The sequence below is a fragment of the Saccostrea cucullata genome, unplaced genomic scaffold (assembly GCF_032062105.1).
Source record: "Saccostrea cucullata isolate Sc308-1 unplaced genomic scaffold, CSIRO_AGI_Scuc_v1 ctg5814, whole genome shotgun sequence".
NCBI classification, from domain to species: domain Eukaryota; kingdom Metazoa; phylum Mollusca; class Bivalvia; order Ostreida; family Ostreidae; genus Saccostrea; species Saccostrea cuccullata.
The window spans coordinates 7,251-28,576 of record NW_026932249.1 but is presented as its reverse complement, the minus strand read 5'-3'; the positions used below and the strand labels follow the sequence as shown (position 1 = coordinate 28,576).

At 31.5% G+C, this 21,326-nt stretch overlaps 1 protein-coding gene across 1 annotated transcript in view; it reads left to right on the top strand.

Moving 5' to 3' along the window:
* The window catches only part of LOC134234730 (neurogenic locus notch homolog protein 1-like), a 41,135-nt gene extending 20,051 nt beyond the window's left edge, over window positions 1–21,084 (top strand). The window contains 31 exon segments of the mRNA XM_062716783.1: window positions 95–264; window positions 1,469–1,532; window positions 1,690–1,848; window positions 2,168–2,306; window positions 2,389–2,543; window positions 2,637–2,796; window positions 3,850–4,019; window positions 7,723–7,950; window positions 8,472–8,566; window positions 8,644–8,776; window positions 10,460–10,578; window positions 10,580–10,651; window positions 10,937–11,018; window positions 11,100–11,333; window positions 11,513–11,610; window positions 11,796–11,910; window positions 12,007–12,170; window positions 12,276–12,351; window positions 15,243–15,377; window positions 15,752–15,872; window positions 16,200–16,268; window positions 16,894–16,968; window positions 17,069–17,144; window positions 17,253–17,343; window positions 17,573–17,643; window positions 17,737–17,868; window positions 18,609–18,725; window positions 18,852–19,003; window positions 19,127–19,265; window positions 19,673–19,775; window positions 20,263–21,084. Coding sequence (XP_062572767.1) covers window positions 95–264; window positions 1,469–1,532; window positions 1,690–1,848; window positions 2,168–2,306; window positions 2,389–2,543; window positions 2,637–2,796; window positions 3,850–4,019; window positions 7,723–7,950; window positions 8,472–8,566; window positions 8,644–8,776; window positions 10,460–10,578; window positions 10,580–10,651; window positions 10,937–11,018; window positions 11,100–11,333; window positions 11,513–11,610; window positions 11,796–11,910; window positions 12,007–12,170; window positions 12,276–12,351; window positions 15,243–15,377; window positions 15,752–15,872; window positions 16,200–16,268; window positions 16,894–16,968; window positions 17,069–17,144; window positions 17,253–17,343; window positions 17,573–17,643; window positions 17,737–17,868; window positions 18,609–18,725; window positions 18,852–19,003; window positions 19,127–19,265; window positions 19,673–19,775; window positions 20,263–20,324 — 3,776 coding nt within the window. The 3' untranslated portion in view covers window positions 20,325–21,084.
* Window positions 21,085–21,326: the final 242 nt, after the last annotated feature.

The window sequence follows — 21,326 nt, the reverse complement described above, 5'->3', positions numbered from 1 at the left end:
AAGGCCCTTGGGCCTCTTGTATATAATTTTATACCATTATGCTATGTCATGTGATTTTATAGCACTAACAATAATTATTACATTTTATCAATAGGAAAGCAGTTTTGTCTTTACTTTGACTACTTCCTTTATGGTCGAGGGTCGATAAGGATCTCTACAATAGATAACTCGTACTTGGAATCTTCCGTAGCGGTTCTGTCTGGGTCGCAGCAAAACTGGACGTCCAAAGACACGCAGATAAATGGGTCAAAACCTATATACATGGTAGGAATTTCAGAATATTAATTTGAAAAACAAAAACATGTAACACGCTCATAACGAAGAGCCTGGGACGAAACCTCTTTTCGTCATATCTGTATCCCGCTATATCCTTAAAGTCACATTTTTTCTGAAATTAATATACAAATTTGATTTTTTTGGTATAATCCATGTTTTGCTCATGGAAACCGGTAATAAAGTCAGATAAAAAAGTAAAATAGGAGGTACATAATGGTATTTTGTAACAAAGAATCTTAGTAAGTGTCTTTGAATATTATTCAGTGGTATAGGAGGATATGCGGATAAGAGATGAGTTTTCTACGATTTTATGGAAAAAAAATGAAAGTGTCTATGTTTTGCTATGAGAACCCGAAATATACTTCTGAACAAAAATCAAAATATGAGCTGCACAGTGGCACTATGTAACAAAGAATCTGTGAAAGTCTCATTTAATATCATTCAGTGATATAAGAGGAGATGCCGATAAGATATAAGAGACATTTATTTCGGGCCTCTCAGATCAAAACATGGACTTTGACATTATAATCATATGAGAGGCGGGGGATATCATTGCTCACAGTACCTGTAGTTTCACCCAATTTTGATCCAATTTTACAAAAGAAGTTTAAACTATTTAAAGCCTTTGTTAACTGTTAACTTTTATTGCCTTAATTCTGCTGGTATTGAAATTATATGATAATTTGGTAAGACACATTGTACTTCATAGCATTCCAGTTCTAATTTCCAATATCCCCAATGAAAAAATCTATTGAGATTTTTGTCACCACCAAATTAAACGAATAGACTGTTACGATAGGTGAGCTGCTCCGTGATGGAAAATTGTTGGTTTCAACCCGGGCCTTTAATTGACTATAGTCAATTAAAAATGAAGCAATTGTTCCTTTGTCAAGCATTTGTAGCATTATAGTGAAAGTTGTGGTCCTTCGGATGAGATCTTAAAACTCAAGGCCTTTCGTCAAGACAGACGTTGGCACAATAAAAATCCCTCATTGTTCATTAGAGAGGCAAGTAAAGTCTAATTTTGAAGCCATTAACTGGTACTCTGTGACCCCTCTAGATGATTGAAAAATTATCAAATAGGACCTAAAACAACACACTATCATTCAATCAATATAAAGGACTATTTATGTTATAACACTGCAAATATACAAACTTTCTAATGGTGTTAAATATTTTATTTCATATTCAGATTAAAATCAGGATGGAGGAGAGGACTGCCATTGACAGAATTATCGTTGCAGGGTCCAGTTGTGGTGAGAAACACGAGAAACACTTGCTTCATAGATTGATTAAGTTTGAGTATGGTTAAATTAAGAACAATTAAAAAGAAGGTAGGAAAATTGTTACATTTATTAAATATACTAGATTAGTATAATCATATACCTTTTGTGTTTGACTTACATGTACTAGTTTGTTCCAACTGGACGTTTGGTCGAAACTGTGACAAATGTGCCTGTGTCAGGATGCACACAGAGTCTTGTGACAAAACTACCGGGACCTGTCGCTGTAAGGCTGGGTATACTGGGGACGCATGTCAGTGCGAAGATAATGGAAGACCCTGTCTCCATGGTAAATCTCTTATTCAAAGTTGTTTTAATTTCAATTGTATTAAGCAAAACGTGTTCTTTTTTTCTAAAAAATGCTATTGATTGAAACTTTATTATGATATAGATCATAAAAATATATAATAACTACACATGTTTGCTCTGCTGCTATTTTGTATTGTTTTATGGACTTTTGATTTCGTATAATGATCTTTATCTCCGTATGTTGCATTGAAACTTTTACATTTTAAAGTGTTATTTATTTAGATAAACAGTCATTTAAAATTGATTTGATTGACTAGAAAAGAAGAGCTTTATTACATTAAATCCTCTTTATTTATCAGACGTAAGATTGGTGAATGGAAACGCAACAAACATGGGAAGAGTAGAAGTCGTCACTGAAGGCATATGGTCCACAATATGTGACGGAAACTGGGATGATAATGACGCAACAGTCGTCTGCAAACAACTAGGACTCGGAAAGTCAGTTTCATATTTTTTACAGCAGTCATTGTCATTTATTGAAGCAAGGAAAATATTTTATATTTGTTCCTCCCTGTTATAGATACGGTGTTGCAATGAAGAATGCTGAATTTGGGAAAGGAGTTGGTCCTATCCATGTCGACATGGTTGATTGTAAGGGAGATGAAGAGGATTTGTTATCATGTCATTTTTTTCGATCTTCATGTGACCACTCCGATGATGCTGGGGTAGTGTGTGGTAAGTCAAGTTCCCTTTTAAAATGATATTTTCTTTTTTTATTTTGAAGTCATTACAAAAAGACTATCAATTGAATGGTTTAAACAACTTCAGTTAATGCTTCGAGTATAATCCGCCTGAGAGATGGCACCGACCGGACCAATGGTCGTCTGGAAATCAAATGGCATGAACGCGGACCTTGGGGTACAGTCTGTGATGACGGCTTCGGAGAATCGGATGCTAGAGTAGCATGTCGACAGTTAGGTCTACCCACGTAAGAAAACAAACATTTTCTCTAATTAGCTTTCACAAGATAAATGGGTGGATATTTCATATAAGAAATATTTAAAAGATCCTAAAAGTTATCTTCATATTTGAGTGAAGGAATGGTAAATTTAATTTGTTGTGCCAACAGAAAGTTTGCCACATCTTAACCTGAAAAAAAAAGTATTTTTAGGGTTCGATATATTAATTCTACCCCTAGTTTTTCAATGCGTTATGACGGAACATTTGGGTTTACACCCATATGTTACGAGCTAGGTTAGATATTTTTTTCAAAAGTGTACACCAACATAATGTGTTGTGAATTATATCCATTTTGCATCCACATTAATAAAAGATATTTTAATATTTATCCTAGATGCAATCACAAATATTTTTAAGAATTTTTTTTTATATAACAAAGAATATATTATGTTCACTCTGTCTTGCGTCTTCAAATATCTAAAACAGTATCACAGTAGGGAATATATACAAAATATTTCCAAACACATAAAAAAAGGACTCCAGTACTTACATAAAAAATGTTATCAGGTTAAGTGCACACAAAAGCCATTTTCATATTATCAATTTAAATTTAATACCTATTTTGATTCCTCCCTCCTTCCTCCACTTTTAATGCGTTTGGCTCACGTGAGTGTGACCCATCAAGGGGGATGTTTACCCCTCCTAGGCACCTGATCCAAACACTGGAAATTCACTGGGGTCCGTGTTTGTGTCCGTTTTACATAATTGTTTTTGAAACATCGATCACTTCATTATCTTTACTTTTTAATTAAATTCAATTAGGGTAAACTTTATAACCCCCCCCCCTGATTTCGGTCATTTATTATTACAGTTTGTATTAAGAGGTGTTTTAATAGTATATATGGTACACTAAAACTGCTTGTGATGCTGTTTTTTCTGTCGAAAAAGCATAATGCATTTTTTGCAAAAAAGCAAAATAAAAGAGTAACATGTCAATGGTGTTTAATCAACATATTTTGGGAACTTAAGTCAACAGCAAATAAGCACAAATAAAGCCATACTGTTTATTTTCGTTTTGTAGGAGATCTGTTCAAGCAAAAACATCTGCTTATTATGGAATGGGATCGGGGCCGATTCTTTTCAGCAATCTACGGTGCAACGGAGATGAACCTGCTATTCAGTCATGCTCTTCCACAAAAAATCCCAGTAGTTGTGGGCATTTTCAAGACGCCGGTATATCTTGCTCAAATGGTAATTTCTTTCTTTTTCATTGAAAACGTTGGATTTCGGCTCACTTTAACAAATACGTAGAACTTAAGGTAGATCGCGGGTTTACTGTCTGCCTGAAAACTTAGGCTGAAAATCTGTCAACTAACTCCTCTCGTTTTAAATTTTTCTTTCTAAAATTTTTATAAGATTCGTCTGCGTGGTTAGATTGTAATTGTAAATCAAATGCGCTATTGTTGATGAGAACAGATGACGCTTTTTCAATGAAATATATAGTAAAATGTCCCTTTTCTGCCAGTACACGCATTTCAAAACCATAATCATAAAATTAAGACGAAAAAGACGAATTTTATATTACTCAATACAATGAATGTGATGTAAATTTTGAATCGATTTATTAGAAAAAATTAATATGTGTTCTCGCTCAATTTCTTGCAAAAAAACTTAAAAGTTTTACAATTTTTCACCAAAAGTATTATATTTTCATCACGACGTTATATTACGTTGGTTCGACGTCATTATTTTCGTATGCCTGCATGATTCGAAAAAAATTGAATTAATCAACAATTCACTCAAAATAAAACAAGCAATCTTTGAATTCAATTTCCCGATATAATCATAGTCATATTTAACCGTAATAAAAGTAAGGCTAGGGATGCAAAAAATTTTAACAAATATAAATGGATGTTAGAAAAAAGTAACATCTTACCGTATTTGAGAACATTTTACAAACATACATATTTTTGCATCATTTTTATCTATTAATAAAACAGACCTAATTTGAAATCAAAAATATTGTAGAATGCATTGTAAAGCGCTTTGAGTAGCATTTATGCTAGAAAGGCGCTATATAAATACGATCATTATTATTGAATGAAAATAGCTTTATATACTACGTTGTTTACATTTATACTTCATAGAACGAATTACTTTTGTCTATCCCTGAATTAAAAGACTTCAGTTTTCCCTTCAAAATGTCGTAAAGGCAATTTTTTATCATTACTTTGGCGATGTTTAGAATACTATAGAAAGCATACAGTACAGTATACGAGGGTTGTCCTGTAAAATCGTGGACACAGCGTTTTTCTCGAAAAGTAATGGGCGAACTAAATTTAAGTGCATGATAATTTTTTTTGATTAAATATAGGCAAAAATAAAGATTTTTATGCTTGAATGTGCAAGAGGTATTGTCCTACGGCGAACGGACAAAAATCAAGGTTTTATTAAAGAATACACAAGTTTGAATTCAAAATAAAAATTTTAAATACATAAGATTTGGATTAAAATTATCTTAATTCAAATCCACAATCAATTTTGTAAAATTTTAAGGCATTTGCTTAATTTTTGGCAGTTTCTCGGGCATTTGAAATGGGAAAGAGGTAAACACAACACAGGAAAATGACGACGTATTTTGACGTAACGGCGCACCGGAGAACAGTTCAGTATTATTTCGATGTTGTACGGACACCTTTAGAGACTTGAAATGATCATAGAAGAAAAATAATTATAAAAATATCTCAATATCTTAAGTATACAAATGAATCTTAGCGCTGTTTTTTTTTCTGATCGAGTCCTTGGAGAGTACAAAACATACAGACAAACTCCTAATGTAATAGCAAAAGACGTTTTCAAAGTAGACCGCCGATATGAGATTTTCTATTAGTTGAATGATCGTAAGAATATTGTTTGTAACTTTCTAATAAATCTTCAGAAGATCGCTGTTTATGGAGACTAAAGAATGTGTATCAATGAAATTCTTAGATTAAAGTCGGACTAATCCAACTTCATTTTCAGCAAAGATAAAATGTGATGCTGTTTTAGACACTTTGATTTTACAATCTACTTAAAATTAGATCCTTTACGCTCCTTTATATTGTTATGTCGCCTTACAGCGACATAACAAAATAAAGGAGCGTAAAGGATCTAATTTTAATTACATTGTTTGATTTTATAATCCCTGCGCCGTAAGGTGATACAATACATGGCATAAAATCTCATAATTTGTTTATTTATGCATATATTTATCTGAAATTTACTATGTATATTACTAAAATATGTACAAAATAATAGTGAAAATTTCAAAACGCATTAATGTTTATTTTTAACACTAGACAACCTGTCCACGATTTTACGGGACAACCCTCGTACTATAGAACAAAAAATATAGAAAACAAGTATTAAAACTTTAGATAAATTATTACCACATGCTTGTGTCCCTCAATTAAAATGCCTGATACTTCCCCCTCCTTTTTTATGCTTGATAATTTTTGGTTGTTGATAGCAGGTACGTGGCAACAGAGGGGCCTGCCCCCCCTCACCTTTTTCCCAACACTACCTTTACTATTGAAAATGTACACTGAAGGGGTTGGTTGCCCCCCCCCCCCCCACTTCTTACCACCATATAGTGATATGAAGGAAATGTAGTATTTTATGCCAAAAAATTGGAAGTAAAAGGAAGTTTGCCTTGGAAAAGGTTGGCCACTACCCCCCCCCCCCCCCCCCCTTACGAAATAGGATTTTTGAGTTTGGGCAATTTCCTTTTTATTTGCTTGTCAACTTTCACAAAGAGGTAGAGAAAATTTTTTTTGGTTGCCCCCCCCCCCCCCCCCCAATCCGTACTTTCAAAATTGATAACTCCAACTGAAAACATATACGAGTAGCTGAGCCCATAACTGAAATTGCTTCCTATGGGTTTGAAACTCTTGCCTTGACATCCCAACTTCCACACAAAACACCAAACGCAGTTGTACGCCGAATCGCTATTGATTGTCAATAAAAGGACCTTAGTTTATTATAGATGTCAATTTATAGGACATACATATTTTAGTTGGTGATATTTTATTTAGTGATTATTATTAACGTATCTCCTTTTTATAATTATATAATTTAACCCCCCCCCCCCCCCCCGCACCAAAAGAAAAAAAAATCATCAATAAGAAAAACTCATGTACGAATGATAGGCATATTGACGTACCATATGTCCTTTTCTTTCTCGTTTTAAAAATCTTGTACCTGTACTTGACTCAGACAATATTTGTTGCGCATAAAAATATTACTGATATAAGCGTACATCATCGCAAAGCAATGAAGTTAGAGATGATTGTTGAACAAATAAAGATAAAGTAGATTAGTGTGTACTATGTAGTCTAAATTAAACAAACAAAAAATTATTTTTAAAAGTAAAAAAAAAATTAAAATGCAGGGCAGGCGCCAGACACACTGGCGGTGGATCTGTCTTTGTATTGCATTCACAATTAGACAATAGTATTTTAGAAAGGTATGTACACACAACAGATATCAACGTTAAAAACTTCTTATAATGTAAAATTCAACCTTGATCAGAACAGCAAATATTTTCAATTACATAAAAAATATTTAAAAACAACAACAAACAACCTTTAATATATATTTCACTACTGTTGAAGATATATTTTTTGCTTGCTAATCTGAACGCGGTAATCTTTTTACGTCAAATCCTATTGTGACGTCAGCAAACCTGCGATCTACCTTAAGATTAAGAGGAAAATCTTATCTGCAACTGTTTTGTAAAACGTGCCACAATGACTGCAGGAATTAATGGTTTTTCTTGCATACTATTTATATGAAATTGAATACGTTTTAACAGTTGTCAATATTTGTTCTTGGCTTTTAAGAGAGAGAGAAAGATAAAATTATTATTATAATATAATAAACTTAAGATAATCAAGATTTTATATATTTTTTGAAGATTGTCCCGCCTTCACTTATGGAAATGAATGTAAAGACGATTGCGTTTGTGACCGTAGTAACTCTTTGTCATGTGACAAAGACACGGGGGAATGCATGTGCAGGAGTGGATGGTCTGGTGTACGTTGCACGTGCGGACGAAGAATGAAATGTGGCGAAAATTCGTACTGCGATGAGTACAAATGCCTATGTGTGGACGGTGTTTTCACTAAACCATCCAACTGTTCAGGTATGTGATATCATATTTGCACCGTTTAAAACTGTAACACAACAGATTACACATAAAGGATTTTTTTTATTTATTCTCTCTCATGTGTTTTCTGGTCATTTCATTTAGGAAAATGTATAACATGTACAACATGACATTGTTTGGAAAAAAAATTCTTTTATGAAATATTCAAAACTTTTAATTTTAAGGACACAAATCGTTTACTTGATCATATTGAGTAACATGCCTTATTGAAAAATTTGAAATTGATATATCTTTAAAGGATGTTGATTGATCAACCAGAAATGGGATCAGTGATATTGCATTTAATCTATAAAACTAATGTTTTTTAATTTTTGAACATATTGCTATTTACATAATTATATGCATCAATGATACATCTTCTAAAAAAATGTATAACATAAGATTGTGTATGTCTAGAAAGGTTGAAAATTAATGAGAGTCGATCACTTTCAGCCAATGGCATATTGACATCTTAAAAGGATAATAATTATGACTTAATCCATGCATATCTCTTACAGATGTCACAGACGTGTTGTATTCCTGTTCGTTTGAAACAGATTTTGAAACATGTTCAATTAAAAATTATGGCGACATGAAATGGAGGAAAGATAGCGTAAGAATTGATGCTGATTTCTGATTGAGATTGTAGGAAATATCGCTTAATTTTAAAATTAAAATTTTATTTTATAGAGTGGAACACCCAGTGATGACACGGGCCTATACTCGGCGAGAGAAGGAAAATACTACGTTTATACTGAAGCCACCAGCCAATCCACTGGCGATAAAGGAGTAATGGAAATACCCGTATCTAATTTAAATCTTAGTATGTTTTCTTTTATTTTTCATTTGTAAAAGTCATTCGGGTGCTCTTTATAACATATATACCTATATATTTGTATATCTACTTGGAATTTGCTGTATAACTCATATAGATTTTGATGTTTTTTACGACGAAGAAACTTAAAACTTCATTGTACGTTGCCTTTCGTCGTTTTCGTAGCAAACTACTCAAAATTTCATCTTCTCAAGAATCAACCTCACTTAGCGCAACTTATTTTTGGGTAAAGGGGATTCAACTTTGTTCAAATAAAGGACCAAACCCTCATTCAAAACTTCAAAATAAAAATCTCCAACAAAGAATGAGCCCAATCATTTTCGCTAACCAAGGGTTTCTGATACAATACTTTACTCATGAACCTTTGGCATATATACCGTTGGCATATATACCGTATATACGCTTCTGGGAAAATTAATACATTCTGAAGTTTGTCCAAAGCTGACAATCAGCGATTGGGTTTTTTTTTTGTAAATCAAAATATTTGTTCGCTATATATCTTGAAAAAAAATCCTTTTAAAAATATTTAAAATTCTTTTTCACAGCATGCCATTCTATGAATAGCTTTAAATGGTGTCAACCAATATCTTTAAAGTATGTCATTAAGAATCTTTATCGAAGCTGTAGTTTAGTACTTTAAATAACAAACTCAATACTTGCTTCTTAATTAGTATTTAAAGACTTTGATTATTTTTTAATGTTTATTTTCTATTGATGACGCAATCTGTGCGTACCTGTGTAGATTTGAGATAACGTGACGAAAAGATTCTTCTTTTGACTGCACTATATACCAGGGATTTATGATGAGAATAGCATATAAAAAAAACATTGGCCAGCAAAGATGGAGCCAAAAATAGGTTTATGTACATGAAAAAAAATGTCCTTGGTTATTAATTGGGTACGTTTTAAATAATTAAAAATATTGCTATACCTGCAAATAATTAAAGAATTAAACAAAAATGTTTTCTATCTCAAAGTGTCGCTTGCGTGACACAGTGGTTAACCTTTCTAGAGTCGAAGTCAATTCCTTGATCCTTACGTCGCGGGTTCAATATACCTTCATACTGTGGGACGTGGAGACGGAGTGAATATATGAGACCGTTGATTCAAACCGAAGTGCTGTCTATAGGTGCTGGCAATTTCTGAAAAAGATCCCTAAATTTATTGAGTGCCGAGCAAGGATGAAAATTTGAATATCCACCGGCAAGTGGTGGCGTCTCCATATGAGTGAAAAATTCTCGAGAGGGACGTTAAACAATATACGATAAATCTTTCTATCTCAAAGCTTTCACAATAGATCAGGTTATATATATACGTATCTAAATAACGAGGTAATTAACAAAGTTATTTGATTCTGGAAATAGGTAATCTACAGGCATATTGCTCGATAAATTGTTGTAAAAAATCACATTACTGATATACAAATCTGCTGCTATATACTCTATGCGAAGGGAAAAAAATGAATGTTCATCCTCTGTATTATATCTTTCTCAGATATAAAATTTATTTAGTACATGTATATCAATTGTAACAAGCAGAAACGATAAAAGGCATTATCACTTTTTTTTCACAATATAGTCAAAAGTTATTTAATAAGTGGTTTAATTTATTTATAAAATTAAATATATTTTATGCAAAATATAATTTATAATTCATTTTTTATTCTTCAAGCTACACATGCCTGTTTCCAGTTTTATTATCACATGAGAGAGGATGATATGGATGACTTGAATATAACTGCACAGGACACATATGGATCTGAAATTACTCAATTGAAAAAAATTCTTTGTAATGACAAAGTCAGGACATTTTGGTTCCAGATGGGACAAGGGCTTTTTTTCTCTCCCACCCACCTCTTCATTGGTATGCTAAGACTATGTTTTTGATTAAAATGATAAATTTGTTTTGCCAATTCAAGATCTTTGTTATCAGATCAGCGATTTTATTTAATATTTAAAATGAGTTTTATTATCATTATTAAATATTATTTTGTGTTTGTTTTATTTACAATGTATCCAACACATTTCGATTCATTAGCTTTCTTGTACATGTTTCATACATATTAATACAGATCAATGAAAGTATGTGCTTTTTGAGGACAAATATGCTTTAAGGAGAGCGTCACGGATGTGTCTTTCTTCTTTATAGATTATGATAACTGGAATCAGAGGCGATGGGTATCAGTCAGATATTGCACTTGATGACTTCAAAATCTTTCAAGGGCATTGTAGTAAGGGACGAGAACTTATATCCTCTGAAAATGAAATACATTTGATTTAGAAATATATTCATGTAATCATTGCTCTTTTAGATTGTGATCAATGGAAATACGGATTAACATGTGAAAAATTATGTGACTGCATAAGAGGAACCTCTGATGGGTGTAATAGTCAAACCGGAAGCTGTATTTGCCAGTCAGGATGGAGCGGCAAAACATGTAATTGCGGGAAATCAGGAGACAACTGTCACCCTGCATACTCTTATTGCTATGGAGATGTATGTTTATGTAAAGATGGCGTTTATGACACCGGTGTTACGTGCTCCGGTATGATTCAAAAAATCGTTTTCTTTTTTAATTATTGTCGTAATGTTCATTAATAAATATTAAAATTTTAAACTTAGTAGATGTGGATTTCCACTGTGTTTCCAATATAACCATTCAGATCAATCATCCTTCGAAAAACAGGCTGTTATTTTAATTAGGATATTATGCAATTGTTGCAGGTATCAATGACATCACATATTTCTGTGCATTTGATATGCCAGACAGTCTCAAACAGTGCAAAATTGCATTACCTCCAATGCAGTGGGAGATCGAAGAGGTGAGATTCCAGCTAATCATATCTAACCATAAATCAGAAATAGTTGTCATTGTAAAGTCAAACTGAAATTATTAAAGGTATTTTTTTTTCTATTAAAAAAATGAATAAACAATATATATCCTGTGTAAGCAAATGTTGACACTCATATTTATGAGTAATTAAGATCACAGAGAACTTCATTACAGGACAGAACTCATTCGATTAGTGATAACTATCATCTGACAAACAACCACTACTTGCAAACAAGACTGTCTCCGGAAAGCACAATGTTTTCATTTTCCCTCAAGAATATATCGTTGAGTAAGTGTTGCCTTAAATGAGCATATAAATAATCAATTTAAACTTTTCTTAAAGTTAAAGATGAAAGAATGTGACTCTTCTTAAATACTTTTGTAGAAACTGATAGTTGTCTTCAAGTCAAATATTTCACACGCGATCCAATGAAACAAAGTCTTCGAATTCAGGTGATAAGAAATGGGTATTTGATAAGTAATAGACTGTTTCAAGAACGGGATTGGTCAACTGCGCGTGTCTCCATAAAGGCATCTTCAGAGATCAAGGTGCGTTTGCATGTCAATAAGCTTGAGGTTAAAACAGTTTTTTGATGTTTGCTTGAAAAAATTGTATATTACTTCATTAAAAGTATGTTTACATATTTTTTGCAGATTCATTTTATTGTGAACATCTACAATCGTTTGCCTGTGCTTATAGATGACATAATCATAACGGCAAAGAGATGTGGTAAATGTGTTTTCGTTATGTGTTAGCGGATTTGGATATCATAAAGTAGATGTCATTTTTACAAATTAATAAATTAAACCTTATTTTGATTTACATATCAATTGATTGACAAAATGAATAAAATGAACTTGTGAATACTCTAAATAGCTCTAACCTGTGAAAACTTTTTTGTTTTGAACATATTTTATTGTATAAACAAAAGGATTTTTTTGTCTTTGCATTCATTATAACTTAATCTTAGAATACTTTATTCGATTTGATACTGATTCCATTAATTTATTTTTTTTTAAATAATTTTGCAATTGCTATTGAACCGCTATTGACTAAACACTTTATTCAAATTCACCTTTATAATTTTCTTCATGTATTTGGAACATTAAAAGCCGAATCATAATGTACATTTCCACTGCCTTATTCTACAGTTTTCTCTATATTTTTCTTTTTCTTTCTTTGATTTTCTTTTCCTTAATTCTTTTGTCTAAAGTTATTGATGAAATTTAATTATCATTTAAACTATCTTTCTGAGGGTTGTTTACATCTATGAAACCCAATCTTGGACGTTAATTTAAGAAAATCTTATATATATATATATATATATATATATATATATATATATATATATATATATATATATATTAGGGATGTCAACGAGTACCCGGTTAACCGGGTACTCGATCGAACGTCCGAGTATCGAATACTAAAATCGGTACTCGGTTACTCGGATATATATTTTTGAATATTTCTAAGCTTATTTATTAATGCATTAAACAATCTGCTTTAAAACGTAAAATGCTCATTGCACTTGTACATACAGTAATTAGGGTTTTCTACGAATCTAAATGACCGTTATTGCCTGTGGCAGTGTTTATACAGTAATTATCGTGACCAAGCACCTGGGGTACCTGGCTTTTCTCACCTTTGGCTGCCTTCTTCCTTAATTTTTATTTGGCTGTAATTATTTGTTTTCACTGAACATCGTTAAAGATCCATTATGTTTAATAAATTAGATAATTTTGTGAATTCTCCGAGAAGCTGTTAATTCTCGGGAAAAGAGCGGATGATTACACGTGCGATTGTTGATATGGTTGTGTTTGATTACATGCCAATACAACTGGTTAAAGGCAAAGGCTAGCAGAAAAACTGATGTCCATCGTTGCACCAAACTACAAAATACCGTCCTGTAATATTATAAAAATCTAGGATCGAAAAAGTGTACGAAAATCGTAATTCCGCTCTGTTCGGAGAACTTGATCAAGTCCAAGTTGATACCGTGCACGTGAAGCTCTGACGGCTGATACCTGGTCGTCAAACGCGACAAAAAGTTACATTATAATTACGGAGCAGATTATTTTTTTAAAACAAAAACATTGTGAACAACTTATGAATTTACGAGGGTTGTCCGGAAAGTTCGTGGACAACATTGATAATTACTGACAAACATGGATAAAATATGTGAAACTATTATTTTCATTAAATTCATGTTTCATTTATTAATATGCAAGTTTTCAAGAAAAACAGAGCACAAATAATTATAATTTTATCAAAATAAAAATGACACACACTCATACCCGGAGCACTAAAATGAAAATTCTTGACGTCACGCGACGTCAAAAGCATAATACGAGTACGTGTTATTTTTCTTAATATAGTCACCGTATATCTCAATAAATTTCTTATGTCGCTTTAACTAGTCAAAACTATGTGCACGAAATGTTCAGGTTTCATACGTAAAACAATATATAACAATCCCTGTCTCATATCCTGCAATCCTTCAACTTCTATCCGCGTAAAAACAATTTTATTCACGGAAATACGGTAAAGTTACGTTACGAAGTTCATTTCTACAGCGCTGAAATCTCGGAATGATGGTTTTTGTTCACGCATGTCATCCTGTAAACTGTTTCTTCCGTCCGAAAATATTATATACCACTTAAATAATAGTGTACGGCTTCTTTTACTATGTTTTCCCGATTGTTTATAAAATCTATTGGTCTTTGTAGTTGTTTTTTTCCGATGTCTACACAGAATTTTATCACTGCTCACTGCTCCACCTTATCCGAAAACGTCCCTTTTTTGAACAATTCCGATCCGTCTTATCATGTTCTAACTTTGATTGCTCGGCCATTTTACAACTGAATTTTCAAATTTTGCGGGTTTGAAGTGATAACTTCTGTCAACCTCATAATGTAAAAGTTATCCAGATTTCTGCAGAATTTTATAAAATGCAAATGAAATTTATAACGTGATAAATAATTTTTTTATCGAAATTTCGCGGTGCTCCAGGTCTCCATACCAAGTCTGATTATGAAGTCATAATTGTAATTAAACATTTGAAATAGAATCCGATTTTACATTTCTCAGTTCACATTTAGTTAAGAATCACAAAAATGCTAATAATAAATATCAATGACGCAACATTTATTTAATTCTTAGCCTGTCCACGAACTTTACGGACAACCCTCGTATTTCTTGTGTTTATCTGATAAATAAATTGAATTTTAATAAATATTATATTAAATTTCGTCGGGCACGAAGTGCTCATCATTATTACAACAGAAAATACATTTACGTTTAAGCCTTCTATCATTGCATCTGTTTTTATTTCTACAAAAGTTTACAATGTTTTACAGTCTCAAATTTACTTGTTCATATTTATTTAAACTTTTATCGAGTACCCGGGTACTCGATCGGAAAAACGTCCGAGTAACCGAGTATTGAAAATTGACCGATTTGACATCCCTAATATGGAAGAATTGGGGATTTCTGATATCAACAATCATTTTTAAAATATTTTAACATGGTAAAGATTAAATGCAAAAGAAATTCTTAAGTTTGATTTTTTTTTTGAAGAGCAACTGATTTAATTATCATTGATTTTTTATTTTTGAAAGGAAAACTTTGGAACTCCTCATGTGATGTTAATGAAGAATGCAAAACCTCTTACTGCCATCCTGAGAACCAAGTGTGTTATTGTCCTGTGTACTCAGAAATTGATTTAGTTAATGAAGTATGTGTTGCTAAACAAGGTAAGATTTCCAAGTTATAATTGTTTTCCTGTGTACCACGTACAATATATAATTTTTTTATTTTAACGTTTTTGATCATAAGAAGAGTGTCATTCCATAAGCAAAATGTATTGAAAACTGAGTTTGAATAACCGCAAGTCAAATTTATGATGTTCCAGACATTTTGGTAGACATATCTCAAAGTGAAAGTGAAAGAGAAACAGAAAATGAATCATGTAAGTGTTGAGCAGTTAACGAGGCTGGGGGTGGCAGTCAGCAAAATGAATCATGTTTTTAAATATTTCTTTGCCGAGGTGTTAAGCAGTTAAAAAAACACTGAGTAGATAGATGGCGTCCAACCTTACATAACATATCTGTATTCAATCTATTTTTAGCAAAATCAACACAAGAAGAACAACAACAGTGGTTGATTCCTGTCCTGCTGCTTATTGTCATACTGATTATAATACTTATTGCTGTCATCGTTATATTCGCTAAAAGAAAGGGATACATTCTGTAATTTATACTTTTGTATAACTTAATATATCACTTTTTCATTCTTTAATGTACATTTCCTTTGTTGAACAAGGAATATATTATGTTGAGTGCTGAGACCTAAATTCCTTAACAAAAACACAGTATCTTTGGCTAAGGTAAACACACTTGTACTTTCATCAATGATCGTTAATACACGTAAATAAATTGCAACAAGTGTAGAGTTATCTCTTGCTGCGGGGGTTGGATGAAAAGCACATTATTATACTTTATGTAGAATGGTTTATAAAGATTAGAGATAATCTCATAAAAGAAAACATAAATATAAGAAAAAACTTGTTTTTACAGATGGGGAACGGGAAATGATGCCACCTTTACGTATTCGGAGCTAATGTCAGCATCCAACCCATTGTATGCGTAAGGCATTTCTTATTTGATAATAAGTTTATTTGTATATAATTTACATAATTTCATTATTTTTCTTCCATAAAATTAGATTTATATTACGTTTTTGCAATTTCATTATTTTTTCCTAAAACTTTCATTTATATGTACTTGTATAAACAAAGATTGCCTAAAGTGTATTAATGTGTTAACTCATTTGTAATAGTAACTTAATTTTGAAAATTTGAAAATAAAACAAAAATTTAAAAACAAACGTTAAATGCCTTGTCTTGGTGGGAATCGATTTCTTAATCAGGGCTTTTAAAGGGTATGAAATTTATTATTATTATTTTTTTTTTAATTTTTCTAATAATAAATGAATTGAAGTGCATAAAAACCAACGTCCCAGTATATGGATTCTGTTCCGGAATATAAGATTTTCTTTTCATTGAAATATACGTTATCTACCAATTAACTTTCAAATGTCATACATGTAATTCAATGGTAATTTATGAAATTTGCAGGATCATGGTCACAAAAAATAAATCATTACTAAAATATTTTTTTTTAATTTACTACAGAGGTTTCTGTGTTGTAGCGCTGTGTATTAGTCATCAATTTTTTCTGAATTAAACTAACAAAATTATGCTGGTTTTAGATATAATACAGATGACAAGAGTTCGCATCGAGGTTCTGTAATTTCTATAAACCAAGCGGCGGATAGTACCCACAGGTAATATATCTAAATCGCACTTCTTTCTTTCTACGTATAATATTCAGCGTTAATTTATAACCAATAAGTTTGACATTTTTTAATTCTGATTTGTTTATAGAATACGTTTGAGTACATTTGGAGATACCTATGAGAGTTTGTGTGATGATGTTAGTTGGCCAGAGGAAGAATTTAGGGTAAATAATATTTTCCCCTTTTTTAGAAAAAAAACATTTTTATAAAGCTCTAACACGGTATTTTAAGACTAAAATTTGATTTTTTAAATTCTTTTTTATCCTGTTTAGAGTATACTGAGATCCTGCGAGCAGAGACCTACAGACATAGGAGCAGCATCACAGAACAGACATAAAAACAGAAGCAGAGACGTCTTGCCATGTAATGTGTCTTTTTCCACTTTCTAATAATAAAAAAAAAATTGTTATTTTTAAATTTACTTCAGGAAAAGGACTTGTCTCTTTATTCCTAACAAAAAAGGCCAGTCCTTTGAACAACACTGATGATCTATTGGATATGCCGTTGATAAAAATGAAAATGAAACAGTTCGTTTTCTTATAAAGTTACATGTAAATTATGCTCTGCACTTTACGCTGTACAAATTTTTTAGATGACTACAACAGATTGAGGGAATCCGGTACAACCAGTGTGAACGACTACATCAACGCGAGTGTTATAGAGGTAAATAACTTGTAAAGCAGCGGTGCTTTTCACTGTAGGTCATTCATGATTTTAATATATATGTATAAGTGTAATTTTTTTTTTATTTATCAGGGTCTACATAGTCACTACCCTTATTACATTGTGACACAATATCCACTCATTTCGACTCAAAATGACTTTTGGGGTATGGTGTGGAAGCAAAGAGTAGCATCGATTATTAGTCTTGTTTCCAGCAGTGAAAAGGTATTTTTTCCCTCTGACTTCCGTAAAATTACATATTATTGTGGGGTCAAATTCTCGAGGTTTGAGGAAAAATATTGGTTTGTGGGGATTTTAATTTTATGTTGGAAAATGTTTAGTAGTAATGCATATGAAAATTTACATTTAGAGGTGGTCATAATTCATCTGTCTCTCCATACCTGGAAAACAACAAAAATATAGTAACCTCCACAAAATTTTTTTTCACAGTATATAGTCTAGATAGATTATTTAACTTTTTCTAAAAGTACTATAAAGGTTTAATATGTTTTCATGAAGAAAAGAAGAAAAACAAAACAAAAGAACACAGTATTAATTTACATACAATTTTTCACACATACATGTATAAATAATATTTTGCATGTTTATGAACTTGCAATTGGCAAATATCTTACTTGGCATATACATCAATAAATTTACTTTGTCTTTGAGTGAATCTTCACTGTGACAAACCACTTACTTTTATGAAATAATTAAATCTTATACTGTAAAGGTTTTACATTTGGCTGTGTATTCTTTTTAGCGCCTTTTGCGGAAAGCATCATCCGCTTAACCAAGCACATTGCGATTTTTTTTGTATAATTATTTCATATATTCATATGAAGCATATTCAGAAAGAGCTAATGAAATCTATGCTAACTTGTTAAAAAATCAGTTTCCGCCAAATATCATAAACGCCAAATAAAATTCATTTACAATGTTCTTCCTTTTTATTTAAATTGTAGGAAGTATACTTTCCAACAAGAACTGGTATGACAAGAACTTTTGGTAAAATCAAGGTGCAAACGCTGTCAACCTTAACTGTTCACAGGTGTACATTCCGATGTTTAAAGATTGTGAAGGTGAGAGGAATCTGTTCTCAGTGTTATAAACTGTAGTGGAATATATTGTCAACACCCTATTTTAAGTTCATATATTGTATTGATTTGAGTTTACATGTAACTACATAGAGTTAAATTTCACTTCAGGGGTCTAAGAGCCACACAGTGAATCACTTTCAGTCATCATTTCTCTCCAACTTCACGAAAGATGAGTGTTCAGATCTTTTAAATCTCATTAATCTTGTGCATTCCAATTCTGAGGAGGGGTATGATAGCAGACCACTTATCATACATTGTCTGTACGTTCTAAATTTGTTTTACTTTTGAGTTGAATAACCAAATTATACTATTTCTGTCTCACTGAATGTATTTATGAAAGTTAACTTTACGGTAATCTAATTAATGAATATATTTTAAATCAGGAATGGAACTGGTAAATCAGGTATCTTCGTTGCCATGGATTATCTCATACAACTTATTAGGAATGGCGATACTCATGTCGATATTTACAACCTCACACACGTCCTGATCGCAAATAGGGAGAAATTAATAGAAAACGAGGTAGGTTTTAAAGCATATATAAGCATATTAGAATTTTGTTTGGTTACACGATAAACGAGTCAGCATATTTTGTATTAAAAATACTATTCAGAATAAAGTTTCATTTTTAATTCCTTTAAAATACAATCCAAAATCAAAGTATTATTTAAAAAAAAAGATCTGAAGCCAGACTGATGACTCTCTCTCTCTCTCTCTCTCTCTCTCTCTCTCTCTCTCTCTCTCTCTCGGTGTGTGTGTGAGGGTGTGTTTGTGTGTGTGTGTTTCTCCGATCTAAATATAAAATGATTTTTAAAATAAATTGTTCTGAATGAATTAAATCTTTCATCTTAATGTACAATGTACATGTATTTTGAAGAAAAAATAGGAAGTGATGCATGCGGTGTATATAATTGTTTGTTTATTTCTAGACACAGTACCAATTCTTGTATGACTGTGTAGAATCTTACTTGGATCACGAAAAGAAAAGCCCACCTCAAAAACTACCAGAGCCTAATTCTACGGAGGAGGAAGGTATTATCTCCAACTTGTATTTCTTGTATTTCTTCATTAAAAAAAAGTCAGAAGAAACAGTTTTTTATTTATTGATTTGTTGTAGGTACCACAAAAACGTTGTTTATATTCCGAAAGAGGTTTTGTCAATTAATTATCAGTTACTGAATGTACATATTCAACACATTTCTTTGCATTTTAACAATATATTATTAATATATATTGCATAATGGTAAAGTTTTCTTTGAGAGACTAAACAATTATGGAATTGTTTTTTAAGCAATTAAATGTTGACATGTATTAATTTTGATAATATTTACCTCATGTAATTACGATCTTTAAAATAAAGATGACATGAATGGGAAAACTTTAAAACGGAGTTTAGTTGTATCAAATTTAACGCTAAGAATTGACTACAAATTTATTTTGAATTTATATCAATTAAAGTAGAATGAAACGTTCATAACAAAGAGTGTTGGCTAATCCTGTATCATTTTTTTCATTGTAGATGCTGGACTTATAGAACTGTCCCCAACTGATAAGACCACATTCTTCTCTAAGAAGTACTGAGGAAAGATAGCTTTTAAATTTTAGAAACTTTCTAAAATACCGGACAAAAATTATCCATTGAATGTTGTGCAATGTAACTGTCACAACTTTTGTGTCTAGATCTACATATTTTCCTTTTGTCAACTGAGAAAAACTTGTTATTATTGCTTATGAATTAGATATTTTGAAAACTTGTTTAATGTCTAAATATAATATATTGATTTTAAAAATTAAAGAATGAATGCTTATAACAAATATTAAGTGTAGGAGGATGAATAACAAGCTTTTGTATACTGGCAGGGTTACGTTTTAGTCACGCTGCACTAAATAAGACAGTATTAATCTACTCATTTCAGGTCAATATGCTAATTTTGCTAATAAAATCTTTAAGACTTGAAAATTTACTATGTATCAAATTATTGATGCTTAAAAGAGGTATTATGAAAGTATTTAGAAATATGTTTTTTTTAATATATTCCTCTTGATAATATAAAACTACTTTTAATCCATTAACATGAGAAATATTGGGGAAAACAAAACGTTATAAATGTCGTATTTTACTTTTCTTTAAAATCTTTATATCGTATGAGGATTAAAACATGTGTAATTAAATTGCATTGAATATTTTCATATGCACAGTATGCACTTTTGATTTTTTTTACCAAATAAAAATTCTTCATTTATAAGCTTTAATTATACACTAAAAGCAATGTTTCAGATGTTTGGATTAAATATTGTATATTTGTTAGAATCTCTGCAAGGTTTTTTAAAGTATAATATGAAAACTATTTTGTCAAGTTTTTGATAGCTCAATTAACGATTTCTTATTACGTTTTTATCTTGCATGTCTTCCAACTATATATATCTTGAAATTTATATGCATGTTATGAAATGTTTTACTTTATCTTTATTTTTGTTTGTATCTTTTCCCTCTGTAAACATTGATCCTAAGGTTTATATTGAATAAAATTTAATAAAAGTGTTTTGCCTCACTTGAATATATACATGTAAAACGACTTTGTT